General features: G+C 35.1%; 1 protein-coding gene across 4 annotated transcripts in view; it reads left to right on the top strand.

Moving 5' to 3' along the window:
* Slc25a14 (solute carrier family 25 member 14) overlaps positions 1-13,593 on the top strand; it is a 33,698-nt gene extending 20,105 nt beyond the window's left edge. For 3 of the 4 annotated variants that reach the window (XM_027940041.2, XM_027940040.2, XM_071606458.1), the window contains 4 exons: positions 4,111-4,235; positions 5,031-5,166; positions 12,090-12,170; positions 13,143-13,593. In XM_027940041.2, the coding sequence (XP_027795842.1) occupies positions 4,111-4,235; positions 5,031-5,166; positions 12,090-12,170; positions 13,143-13,184 (384 nt within the window). In that variant the 3' untranslated portion in view covers positions 13,185-13,593. Of the gene's footprint in view, positions 1-4,110; positions 4,236-5,030; positions 5,167-12,089; positions 12,171-12,469 lie in introns of all 4 variants that reach the window. The other variant, XM_071606459.1, reaches the window with a different exon arrangement.
* The last annotated feature ends 673 nt before the right edge of the window (positions 13,594-14,266 follow it).

A 14,266-nucleotide genomic window follows, 5' to 3' on the forward strand; every position in this document is an offset into this window, starting at 1 on the left:
ACATAAAATTGATCCCTTAACCATTTGTATGTGTATAGTTCAGTAGTGTTAAATACATTCACATTGTTGTGCAGCCAGTCTTCAAAACTCTATTTTACAAAACTGCAACTCTGTACCCATTGACAACTCCATGTTTCCCTTACCCCAAACCCCTGGCAACCCCTATTCTACTCTCTTTCTATGAATTTAACTAGTCTAGATACCTCATATAAATAGAATTATATAATATTTGTCCTTTTGTGAGATTTCACTTAGCATAATGTCATTAAGGTTCATCCAAATGGTAGCATGTATCAGCATTTCCTTCCTTTTTTAAGACTGAATAATCCCATTGTATGTATATACCACATTTTGTTTATCTATTCAACCATTCATGAACACTTAGGTGGCTTCACCTTTTGGCTATTGTGAATAATACTGCTATGTAAATAGGTATGCAAATATATCTTTGAGACCCTTCAGTCAATCTAAAAAAAAATTTATAGTTGTAGATGGGCAGAATGCCTTCATTTTATTTGTTTATTTTCATGTGGTGCTGAGGATCTAACCAAGTGCTTCATACATGCTAGGCAAACTCTCTGCCACTGAGCTACAGCCCCAGCCCCTGCAGTCAATTCTTTTGGTTATATATCCAGAAGTGGTAAATCTTTATTTAGTTTTTTTAGGAACTGAATATAGCTACTTTTATGATCCAGGCTAATTACATGATCAAGGCATGCAATGTAGAGAAGCAAAAAACATTATATCATGTATCCTTTTTGATGCAGACATATTTTAAACACAGGAATATTTTCTTTTCAACAAGGAACTATGCTTATGATTTTCTTCAAATACATGGTTTATTTTCCTGCTTTGATTGTAACATGGGTACCAGAAACATTTCATTTTCTTCCTAAGAAAAAAATAGCAGGAGTATAATAACAAAGTATAACCAGGACTTCAGTCAGAGTTGGAGAGCCAGTTGTATGGTGAGGGCTGTGGTTTGAACTACAAAGCACCAGCCACTTTGAAAGAGGACAGTTTCTTCTTAGCTCTAGCTGCCATGTATTGATGGTAAGCCCAGTGTGGCCAAGTTTTCTAGCCTTTCAAGAAAATCTAGAAATGTGCATTTCTATGTAAAGTATCCTAATTTTTCACATATTGACAACTTCTGAATTTTTAAAATTATTCTGTGGGCCACACAAAACATGTCTGTGGCCTGAATTCTACCTGTGGGTCCCAGTTTGGGGCCTTACTGTTTACAAGTAGTCTTCTGGAAACATCATCCTATTTAACAGTGAAGCAGGTAAAAGAGTCACAGAGGAAGGCACTGTTTGGCCAGATTATCAGAATCCAGCATTTCAGCATAGTTATATCACTTCTACTTTATAAATTGAGTTTGGGAATTTAGAAGTGATTGAACATTTTAATATTAGAGTTATTCCAGAAAGCAGTTATCCTCCTGGTATGTTATTTTCAATTTTTAAAATTCATTTATATTTTTTCATTAATTCCCCAGCTTTATTGAGGTATGATTGATAAAAAAGTATTCATATTTAAGGGGTGTAATTTTCAATTTTAATGATAAACAATTATAAAGGTAAAATATTTAATTGTGAAAATGTGAAAAATATGGTATTTGCCGGTAAATAGATGGAATTGGAGACTATTACGCTAAGTGAAATAAGCCAATCAAAAAAACCCCTAAGTCTGAATATTCTCTCTGATATGTGGATGCTAACACACAATAAGGGGGAGGGGAAAGAAGAATCGAAGTTTATTGGATTAGACAAATGGGAATGAAGGGAAGGGAGGGGGCATGGGAATAGGAAAGACAGTGGAATGAATCAGACATAACTTTCCAATGTTCATATATGAATACACAACCAGTGTAGCTCCACAACATTGTTAATCACAAGAATGGGATTCTAATTAGGGTAAGTTGTACTCCATGTATGTGTAATATATAAAAATACACTCTACTGTCATGGATTATCTAAAAAAAACAAATAACATATATAAAAGGCATAAAAACGAAAGTTAATTCATCTGTTTTCCTAACCCCAGATGTGTTTTCTTCTAATCCTTTCTAAAATTTGGTATATGTGTGTATATGTATACCTTTTTCCCTAAAGTTAGAATATTACTATATATAATTTTATGTCTTGCCTTCTTTAACATTATATCAAGAATATTCTTGTATCATTAATATTCTTTCAAATATGTGACTTTTAATGCTCTAGCAACCCTCTATTATCTTGTGAGCTATGAAAGGAATATTATGTTAGTGAGTAGATCACTGATACTATTCCCACAGAACTTGTAAGGACTTGAAAGGGGAAGTTTTGCTTTTCCTAGGCCTTTTTCCATAGCTGCTTCATACCTTTACTGTTACCCTACTGTGTGTGCATTCTGTACATCCTAAAATTCTATGAATTAAACTCAGAAGTTCTACTTTTCCTCACTGACTTTTGTTTCATGGTTTTATTTTTCATAGCAGCTTTTGCCTTTAAAGTATACAATGTAATGGCTTCTAGTATATTTATGTATTTGTGCAATAGTTACCACTGTCTTAATTTCAGAACATTTTCATTATCAAAAAGAAACCCCTGGGGCTAGGGTTGTGGCTCAGTGGTAGAGCACTTGCCTAGCATATATGAGGCACTGGACTCGATTCTCAGCACCATATATAAATAAATAAAGGTCCATCAACAACTAATAAAATATTTAAAAAAAAACCCTACCCTTTAGTTTTCATTTTCTATTTCTCCCAGCCTTCCCAGCCCTATACAACTACTACTCTATTCTCTGTCCATATATATTTGTCTATTGTAGATATTTCTTATAAATGGAAGCATATCATGTATAGTCTTTTGTGACTGGCATTAACATACTTTTTTCGAGGTTCATGTGTGTTGCAGCATGTATCAGTACTTTTTTTTTCTTTGCAATGCTTGGGATGGAACCCAGGGCCTTGTGTGTGCTATGCAGGTGCCTTACCACTGAGCTATATCCCCAGTACTAGTACTTTATTTCTTTTTATGGCTGAATAATAATTCTACATTTTTTGGTTTATACTTTCATCAATTTACGAATGTTTAGGTTGTTTTCTACTTTTTGGCTATTGTGTCTAATGTCACTATGAACATTGACTATACATTTTTGCATGAATATTTATATATTCATTTTTCTTGGGTATGAACGTAGTTATGAAATTGCTGAATCATATGGTAATCTTGTATTTGACATTCTGAGGAAATGCCAATTGTTTCCACAGTGGCTGTCTCATTTTGTGTTCCCACCCCAGCAGTGTATAAGTGTTCCACTTTCTCCACATCTTAGCCAACACTTGCTATTTTACTTTAAAAAAAATAATTATAGTCATCTTAGTTGCTGTGAAGTAGCATGTCATTATGATTTTGATTTGCATTTCCCTAATGACTAATGATGTTAAGCAACTTTTCATTTGCTTTTTGGTCATTCACATATTTTCTTTGGGGTAAGTGTCTTTAGATCTTTTGTCCATTTAAAAAATTGGATTATTTTTCTTTTTATCACGTGTTTTAAACGTTTTTTTTTTTTTTTTTTTATTCTGGGTACTCGTTCCTTATCAGATACATGATTTGCAAGCATTTTTTCTGATTGTGTGGGTTTCCTGTTCACTCTCTTGATGGTGTCTTTTAAATCGCAATTTTTTTTAAAGAGCGAGAGAGAGAGAGAGAGAGAGAGAGAGAGAGAATTTTAATATTCATTTTTTAGTTTTCGGCAGACACAACATCTTTGTTTGTATGTGGTGCTGAGGATCGAACCAGGGCCGCACGCATGCCAGGCGAGCACGCTACCACTTGAGCCACATTCCAGCCCCATAAATCGCAAAATTTTTAATGATGAAATCTGATTTATCTATTTTTGTCTCACGCTTTAGGTGTCATATCAGTGAATTTATTTTTAGTACAGCAAGTAAGTTGGGAATATGTAAGTTTTAGTCACTGATTTGAAAGAATGATCTCTGTATTTCAGACTTGGCTTTTTTCCCCCATACTTTTCAACTATTGACCTATTTTATTCACTTGGAGATTTATGTCACTCTCTTTATTTCCTTAGTGTCTAATGTTAACTTATGTTTTGTAGGGTGTGGTCCCAACTGCTCAGCGTGCTGCCATTGTTGTGGGAGTAGAGCTACCAGTCTATGATATTACCAAGAAGCACCTGATATTGTCAGGAATGATGGGAGATACAATTTTAACTCACTTTGTGTAAGTAGGAAAGGTTGTATTTATTTTATACTTTTGGCAATTTGAGCACACAAAGCCTCAGTCACTGACATTCACAGGTGAAATTAATAACTGTTAAATATGACCATAATACATTTGTCTCTCTTATTTCCAGCACTTCAAGATTTCTGCACATTTTGCATTTCAGAGAGATCCCAGATGCTGTGGGCACTTGAGTACTGCAGAGCAGTGTGTAATACAGCAGCCTACAAGATGTTTATAAGATTTGCATATATTCAAATATAGACTCTATATGCTAAACTCATCTATTATTTTCCTTGGTTTATTTTATATCAGAAAGCAAACTTTTCTCAATGAGACTAAGATAAAAGGGTGAAGTTTTGTGGAGCCTCTGAATCTAAACCACAGTTTTTGGCTAAAGACTGTTGCTGATCTCATTTTATATTTTTTTAGTCCTGCAACCTTTATGATGTTTTGTAATTTAAATATATTTGGCATATTATGCTGTGGTTTGAAAATTATATGTAACTAATAAATAATGAGTTACACTTCCTGCTTGGAGGTGTTGTTAAGCATATAAACTGTCTACTTTGAAAAAGGGGGCAAGTGTCAGATTGAAAAACTGATGAGACAACCTTGAATGATGTTTGTTTAGAAAAGATTTCCTTTTTTCTTTAGATTGTAATGAAAGGGCAAATGTCAGGTTTTATCTGATAGGTCTGAGTTATTGTACCTTTATGTTTGGCTTAATTTCTCTTTAAGTGAACAGGAGATGGAAGTGGGGACAATCTATTTTCTTAAAGTTTTCATCTTTAGTTCCAGCTTTACATGTGGCCTGGCTGGGGCTCTGGCGTCCAATCCAGTTGATGTGGTGCGAACTCGCATGATGAACCAGAGGGCAATCGTGGGACATGTGGACCTCTATAAGGGAACTTTGGATGGTATTTTAAAGGTATGCAAAATGTGGGTTTGGGTTACATTTTTGGTTTTCTTTGATATCTCAGATCTTTTATCAGTTCTTATTCTTAGTTGCTACATATCATTCTGAAGATAAAAGAACCATTATGTATATTATGTAGCCTCTCTAAGTCATTTCCAGGTAGAAAATCTGTCTTTTTGGCCACCTGATGATGCTCAGTGGTCCTTAATATCATTATTACAATTTCAGTGCTTGAGAATACAGTAGTACCATGTAGAATTATTGATAGAAAAGATAGAAAAGACTTAACATATCTCACATTTACCCACTTCAGATAAAACAGAGATTCTGTAATACAAATTCTGGTACTGAAAACAGCCCAGAAACCTGGTGCTTGATTTAAGTTCAAGATTGTTTTATTGTTCATATTTTGCTTTGAAAGTTTTTGCTGTTATGTTTTTTAATATTATATAAATGTATTATATATATTTATTAGTAAAATCATTGCTACAGAAACAAACCTGGGGCTAAAATGTGGTGCTGCCATATTATTTCTCTGCTGTTATCAGATTCATTGAGCAATTATTATATATTAGGCACAGAGAAATAGCTATTACAAATGTACTATAGGTATATAAAGAAATAATTGATAAAGCCTGGTAAATGATAAACTCAGAGTTATGTGGGAGATAATTACAGTCCAATTTGGAAATTTGAAATTGAATCCCTGTAGATGGTGGTAAATTACATAATAACAACTCCCGTCTGTTTAGTACTTCATTGTGTGTCAGGAGCTGTCCTAATGAGACTTACATGTATTCCTTCATTTAATCCTCATCATTACCACATGAGGTAGATACTGAAGCACTGAGGGATTAAGTAACCTCAGGGTTCCACAGCTAATAAGTGGGAGTGCTGGGATAAACTTAGACCATTTGGCTTCCAACCGACCTTAGCTTCTACATTGTGATGCCTTCCTCATAGTGGTAGCTAAATTTTGGCTAGGCTATAAAGAGTATTGAATGTTATGCTGATAAGCTTGTACTTTTTTTAACTTGGTAGAAAAATATTTAAAGCTTTTTAATCAGGTCACATTTACATTTCACTTTTTAATGTTTTTATTAATGTGTTAGAGTTATACATAGTAGTAGAGTTCATTTTGATTTATTCATACATTCATAGAATATAATTTTCTCCATTTCAATCCCTGGTACTTCTGCTCATATTTGCATTTTAAATAGATGAATTGCCTTTAAAGAGGTGGCAAATTTAATCACTTGGGTTTCACAGGTACTGCATTTACCTTAGAACAATCAACTCAGGACCTGAGGTGTAAGACACAAGCATCACTATTCTTAAAACTTCTTAGGCTGCTGCAATATTCATCCAAGGCTGAAGACTACTAATCTAAGGGGATAAGCATGAAGTAGTGGGTCTTTAAAAGTTTTACATGCCTCACAATCTGCAAGGCTTGTTAAAATGCAGTTATCTAGGCACTATCTCTAGATGCTGATTCAGTTGGTCAGCAATAGGACCTGAGAAGTTGTTCTTCTAACAAGTTCCCAGGCAACACTGATAATACTAGCCTGGCAACCACACTTTCAGAAGTGCAGACCTAGAGATATAGAAGCTGACTGGAAGGTTTTTATACTAATGTGAGCTAGAAGTGATAAAGGCCTTAACTTTAAAATGGTAGTGGGAATGTAGGAGGTGGTACAGAATTGAAAATAATGTAGTTGATAAAGTCAACAAAATTTGTTTGAGAAGTGTGGGAGAAAGGATATATCAAAGATGATTTTCAGATTTTTGGATTTGATGACCAGATGGCAATATTCATTGGCAGAGGCATCATAGGAAGGGGAATAGGTTTTGTGGGAAACATCATAGTTGTGGATACTTAGTTTGATGTGCTCATGAGAAACACCCAGTGCATATGTATGGATATACTAGCCCTAAGATGGGAAATTTCATGGATGTAGATAAGACCTTGTGGGATCATTAGCATATAGGTGGTTCATAACCAAGGAGAGCAGGTAGAGGTGTTCACAACCTTTTTGCCTTCCTAGCACACTGCAGCAGTATATAATTCTTTCCAGTAATAATGATTCACTGAGGCAGTGATTCTCAGACCCTGGGGAATTTAATTTGCCAAAAGTCTCCCTTGGTATTTCTGACATGTTCACCTCTCCATTTGACAGTCGTTGGAATAGAGAGAAGAGGAGTGGACTAAGGAAAGAACACTGGGGAACATCAATTTTTAAGAACTTAGTAGGTGATGACCCCAGGAAAGACAGTTTAAAAGATATGAGGAAACTTCGGAGAGAGTGATGTCATAGAAGCCAAAGGAGTAATGAGTTTCAGGAAGGAATGAGTCATATGCAATAGAGAAATATAGGATGATGAGGATTACCAAATATCTGTTGGATTTAATATTCTCTAAGTAAGGTTTCATGGATTGGTGTTTGAACTGTGTGTTGAACTGTGTGGATTACTGTGTGTTGAGGAATATGTTTAATCATTCATTCATTCAGTGAAAACAGTTTGTGTATCACATGATAGACAGTGTTCTAGGTTGGTATAGATATGTTGGTGAACAAAATGACACTTAAATTCTAATAGGAGGAGATAAACACATAGGTAAGTGAGGATAAGTAGATAGGTATAAAGCACTCTTTCAAGAAGGTTGGCTAAGAGCTCACAGAAGGTAAAATAATATAATAATAGCATTTATTGAATGCTTATTATGTGCCAGGCACTCTATATAGAGTATATGCTTTAACAAATCCTATGGAGAAGATATTATCTTTCCCTCTTTATAAATGAGGAAACTTTCAATCATAGTAGCTAAGCTTGGCCAGTAACTTGCCTAAGATACACAGCTAATGAGTGGCAGATCTGAGATTGACTCTAGGGTCTAATTCTGAAGTTTACTTACAACAACTATGCTGTGTTGTATCTGCAGAAATATATTTTTATATTGGTAGTACCTTTAAGTATTTATATGTGTTCACTCATTCATGTACTTGCTATGAAAGTTCTTTAAAGTGATTTTGTTTTATGTCATCATTATATATGATGTACCTTCCATATTATTTTGCATTTCCTCTTTTAGAGTCCTAAAACACTTTGGTAAGGAGTCATGCATTCATCTCTGACATAGTGAAGAATGGCTGCAAATCTCATCCTGTCACCCCTATCTAAAGTTCGTTAGTGAGTCAAATGTGGTGGTATATACCTATAATCCCAGTGACTTGAGAGGCTGACTCCAGGCTCTCTATGATCCCTTTTCTCTCCTATAGCCTTATTTATATCACCTTTATTTTACATTCCAGGCACACTAAAAATTTCCAGCCCTAGGTTTTCTTTTTCCCTTCACATGTTCACCCATGCCATATACCACCCCAAATACATCTTTCACTTGGCCAGTTCCTAGTCATACTTCAGATCTCATTACTTTTTCAAAAAAAGTCTTCCCTGACCATTAAACTAGGTTATATATTCAAGAGTTTCTTGTAGTTCCTCTCTCATAGCATTTATTAATATTTTTAAAAATTTACATATCATTAAATTAACCCATACAATATTTAGTATACTTAGCATTTTAGCATATCACAACGAGATATATCAACTTTAGAACATTTTTATAACCTCAAAAAGAATCCCTATATCCTTTAGCTTTCATCCCTTATCCCCCATCCATCTAGTTCTAAGCAGCCACTAACCTACTTTCTATCTCTATAGATTTTCCTCATCTAGATATTTCGTGTAAATGGAATCATACAATATATAAATTTTTGACTGGATTCTTTCACTTACCATAAATGTTTTCAACATATTACATGTTGTAATATGTATCAGCACTTTATTCCTTCTTATTGCTGAATAATGTTGTGTGTTTCTGTTTATTCATATTTGTAATTGCTTTTAGTGTCTTCTGTCCTGGTGGAGTATAAATTCCATGAAGGTAGAGCTGTATGCATCTTGTTTATTACTTTTCCACAGCAAATTATTAAATGAACTAAAATATGTATCTTCATAAAGTATTCTGTGTCTATGCTTATCTACCAAAGTTCTTATTTTCACACATCTGTCTCAAACAAGAAAATATCTTCCACTTCTCAAGTTTTGAAGGTGTTCACTATTTTGCAGATTTATAAGGATTTAGATGGTTGACAGAATTGTTAGAGACCATCAACATTTGTTTCCCACAAATTTGTTGGAAACTTAAATGGGGCAGACATGGTGGGGATGAAATGGTAAACAAGACAAACATAGTTCCTGCACTCTTGGAGATTGTATTTTAGTTAAGGGAGACAGACAATAAATACACATGTACACACAAATGGTATAATTTTAGATAGAAGTAAATATTAGAAAGAAAATAGAGCATATTAAAATATTCACTGGGTGCTTGGGAACTACTTCAGCTTAGATGGTCAAGAAAAACCTGTGAGGGGCTGGGGATGTGGCTCAAGCGGTAGCGTGCTCGCCTGGCATGCGTGCGGCCTGGGTTCAATCCTCAGCACCACATACAAACAAAAGATGTTGTGCACCAAAAACTAAAAAATAAATATTAAAAAAATTCTTTAAAAAAAAAAAAGAAAAACCTGTGAGGAGGTAACAAACTGACATGTGAATGATGAGGAATTGGTGGCCATGTGTAGAACCTTGAAAAAAGCATTTCATAAACAAGGAGCAGCTTACAAAGGATCTGAGTTGGGAATGAGCTTGATATGTTCAAGAATTAGAAAGTAGGCTTGTGTGGCTGAGTATGGTGAGTGAAAAAGAAAGTAGTAGGAAGTGAAACTAGTGAGAGAGGCAGAGGCTAAATCATGTAAGTTCTTGTGTGTCATTGCAGAGAATTTGCAACTAGAATGAAATCCACAAGAAAGCCATCTGAGATCTTTAAATGGAAAAGTGACATGATCTGATTTATAACTCTTAAAGATTGTTCTGGTTTCTAGATAGATATTTTAGACCAGTTAGGTATTCCAGGTAAGAGAAGATGGGATTATAATGTATCTCTGAGGTCCCTTGTCATTTGTTGACGATTCTAGGTTATCTTCATCTAAGCTTTTGTTTTGAGTGATTGTTAAATTTTTCAGCATTAGTTTTGGCCTGAGACCTTCAGAATTTGCTAAAGATCCATCGATGTCAACATTACCACTGTGTTTCCATAAATAGTACCCTCATTATATTATTCTTTGTTTCTTCCAAAATTGATTAGTAAGGATAATTATCTCTAGTGTTCTTAAGCTGTAAGGGGAGATAGGGATATTTGTAAATCTGGCTTCTCATATTGTCTTATCCAAATACATCCACTTTTTATATAGTGTTAAATTTCACTTCACCAATTCAAAGGAAAAATAATATTTTTCAATATCTAACACAATGCCTAACACATTGTATTTACTTAATAGATACTTGTCTGTATATATATATATATATATATATATATATATATAACAGACAATATCTATTAAATAACAGTAAAAAAACTATAAAATAACAGTTTCTGCTGGCAAAATTCAGCACATACCAACAGTTTATGAGCTTGAGTATACATAATTTATCATTTAGATCTTATAACCACTTGGTCTATACAGAGACACCCCGCCCCCCGCACCATATTGTACAAAGCAGGAAACTGAAACAAAGCAGTTTACATTGTTCCTCCTGTAATCCTGAAAGCATTCATATGAAATAGACCATGGGGTCACACAGAATTTACAATGTTGGAACAATGAGTTGTCCAACTCCCTATGGACTTAAACCCTGTTTTACTTTTCTTCATAGCATTTATTCCTAGTTATCATATATATCAATTTGTGTATTTGCTTGTCAGCCCCACTAGAGAATATGTACTCAATGAGGGGAGGGACTTTGTAAGTTATGTACTGCAGTGCTTTAAAACAACAAAATATTTCTACTTTGGAGTTTTTGTGGATCAGGAATTGGGAAGTAGCTTAGCTAAGTGATTCTAATTTAGGGTCTCAGAGGAGATTGTAGTCCACATGTCACCTAGGACTGCAGTCATCTAAAGGTTTGACTGGAGCTAAGATATCTACTTCAAAGACTGCTCATGTGGGCTGTTGACTGGAAGTCTTATTTCCTTACTGTGTAGGCCTTTCTTCATGCCACAGTGGCTGCTTTCCTTCAGAGTGAATGATTTAAGATCATAATAAGGCAGATGCCTTATATATATATGAATATTTTTGTGATACTATATTGAACCCAAAAGCACTCTTATCACTGAGCTACACTCCCCAGCCCTTTTATTTTATTTTTATTTTTTTAAAAATATTTATTCTTAAGTTTTAGATGGATACAATATCTTTATTTTACATTTATGTGGTGCTGAGGATCGAACCCAGTGCCTCATGTATGCTAGGCGAGCACTCTACCATTGAGCCACAACCCCAGCCCCCCTTTTTATTTTTATTTTGTAATAAGGTCTCACCAAGTTGTCTAAGCTGCCCCTGAATTTGTGATCTTCTGTTCCAGTCCCCTACGTATCTAGGATTACAGACATGAGCCTCTGTACCTGGCTCTAAAATATCTTAAAACCTAGCAAGGGAAGTGACATGTATAAACTACTGTCATATTTCTATTGGTGACAGAGCAGTCCTGATACATTATGGGTGAGGGCTTCACAAGGGCATGAATAACCTGAAGGTAAGTTTTATTAAGGGCCATCTTAGAGGCTGGCTACCACAGGCACTATTTGTGTACTATTCTATTTCCAGCATCAAGAACAGTGCCTTGCATATGGTAGGTGCTTAGTAAATATTTGTTGAATAAGTGGGTAGATGTCTTTAGACTACTTATGAATTCAAAGTGTATTTTTAGGAAAAAAACATTCATGGAGCCATAAGTTGCTGGGGTGGGGATGGAAAATGATTGTCACATGTAAAGAGAAAGGGAATTTACTGTTTTTTGTTATATCTTTCCTTCAGATGTGGAAACATGAAGGCTTTTTTGCCCTCTATAAAGGATTTTGGCCAAACTGGCTTCGACTTGGACCATGGAACATCATTGTATCCTTTTCATACATGAGAATGAAAGCAGGTATTTCAAGATCCCAGATAATTCTAGGCTATGGGAAGGAAAATTTGATTATGAAAGTAAATAAGTAAGAAACTCAAGCATCCTAATGAAGACCATTGAAACTAAATATAGAGAACTAAATATAGGAACTAAATACAGAGAACTAAATATAGGAACTAAATATAGAGAAATAGCTTTTAGTTGGAGGCTAATACAAACTAAAAGGGGTTGGAAATATCTACCAAACTTTCTTGTTTTCCTATTCCAATCAAAATGACTACAAACACAGCCAATATGGAAGGGACTATGAAGTTTTTAGAAGCCCTGATGGGAGATGCCCACAGGAAAGTTCATGCTGAGGTGGTCTGGATTTCCTACTCCTAACTATAGGACTAAAATAGCTGGGAAATAATAACAGGACAGAATACATTCATAGAGTGAAGAAATCCACAAGAAATTTTCTTGTGGGTGAATTGCCCTCCTTTAGCTGTGCAGAGCCATGTATTGGGCACTGTGTGTGGTGCTTTGTGAATAGTCATGAGCACCACAGGGTTGAAAAGTAATTCCCTCCCTATGGGGTCTGTAGGCTGACAGAGATATTATGTCTTTCCTGAACTCTTTGAAATTCCTCTAATCACCTAATGTGTATAACAATTATTCTAGCATGAAATTATACATTGTCCTTGATGTTCTTGGATATTGTGTATGTTCTCTTTGTCCCTAAGTATATTAGGATTTTAATCTGTTTAATTCCTAAATGCCAGCAATCATAGTGGGCACATGGTAGGTACTCAGTACATCTTTGATTTGACAGGTATTGTTTAAAAAAAAGACCTTTAAGCCAATGCATCTTAGAATAGCACAGACTAAGTACCTTAATTTAAGAGAATGCAATGCACAATTTTAAAACTGGATTTGGCTTTCATTATCAACTGAGAGATCTTCCATGACTTATTCCTCAGTTTTTTATTACATATGAGCAACTCAAGAGGCTTCAAATCTAAGAACTGAATATGTGTGAGCCTGGCTTTGCCAGCCTTTCTATTCTTTTTCTTTTTCCTTTTTCGTGTTATAATGTATTTTGACAAAGTTGTGTTTACTGAACCAATGGTCTCCCAAAGGCCTCCTGATGGAAGAAAAAAGGATGGTTCAAAGTTGTTTATGTGTTTGTGTTATCATGTTAACTTTTCCCTGAGAGGAGTGTTAACATTGAGACTCTGGCCCCAGATTGGTATCTTCTGTGAAGATGGATACTGATGGGTGACATTCAAAATGGCCTTCTTTTCAAATGTTGGTTAAATGTAGTTGCTTAGCCCCAGGTTTGGGCTAGAGCAGAAGGCATAGGCCAGGACAGTTACTGCTATGAATGTTATAGACCTTGGTTCTCATTAAAGTATTTATTGGCAAAATCACTTTGACTTTGTCTTTATTTACTATTTTCTATACTATTTTATGCCAACTCTTTTTTTATATCTTTATTTATTTTTATGTGGTGCTGAGGATTGAACCCAGTGCCTCACATATGTGAGGCAAGCATTCTACTGCTGAGCTATAGACCCAGCCCGCTTTATGCCAACTCTTTTAGTTACATTCTCTAGAAAGTGATAAAAAGAAGGTGAATATGAAATTGAGACTGTACTCTTTTTTTAATATTTATTTTTTAGTTGTAGTTGGACACAATACCTTTATTTTATTCACATATTTTTATGTGGTGCTGAGGATCGAACCCAGGGTCTTGCATGTGCAAGATGAGTGCTCTACCGCTAAGCCACTACCCCAGCCCCAAGAGACTGCACTCTTAAAGCACACATTTATGGGAATAGAATAAGTGTTTTGTGCTTTCCCACCGCTATTCATTGTCATAATGCCACTCACTGCTAAACACCAGGCAAGTAGCTATTTCCTAATCATGAATGAGGAAGCAAGTGGCTCATTTGGAAGTTCCTACAGATAAAATGCTAAAAGAGGCATTAATAGGGAAAAAGTTCTGGCTACTGTCTTGTAATACAACATTGCCTGGCGTATTGCAGTCACTCAAACATTGGTGGAATGAATAGTATAGGTCTTCATTTTTATTGTTCATTTT

This window comes from Marmota flaviventris, chromosome X (genome assembly GCF_047511675.1).
Source record: "Marmota flaviventris isolate mMarFla1 chromosome X, mMarFla1.hap1, whole genome shotgun sequence".
Taxonomy (NCBI): Eukaryota; Metazoa; Chordata; class Mammalia; order Rodentia; family Sciuridae; genus Marmota; species Marmota flaviventris.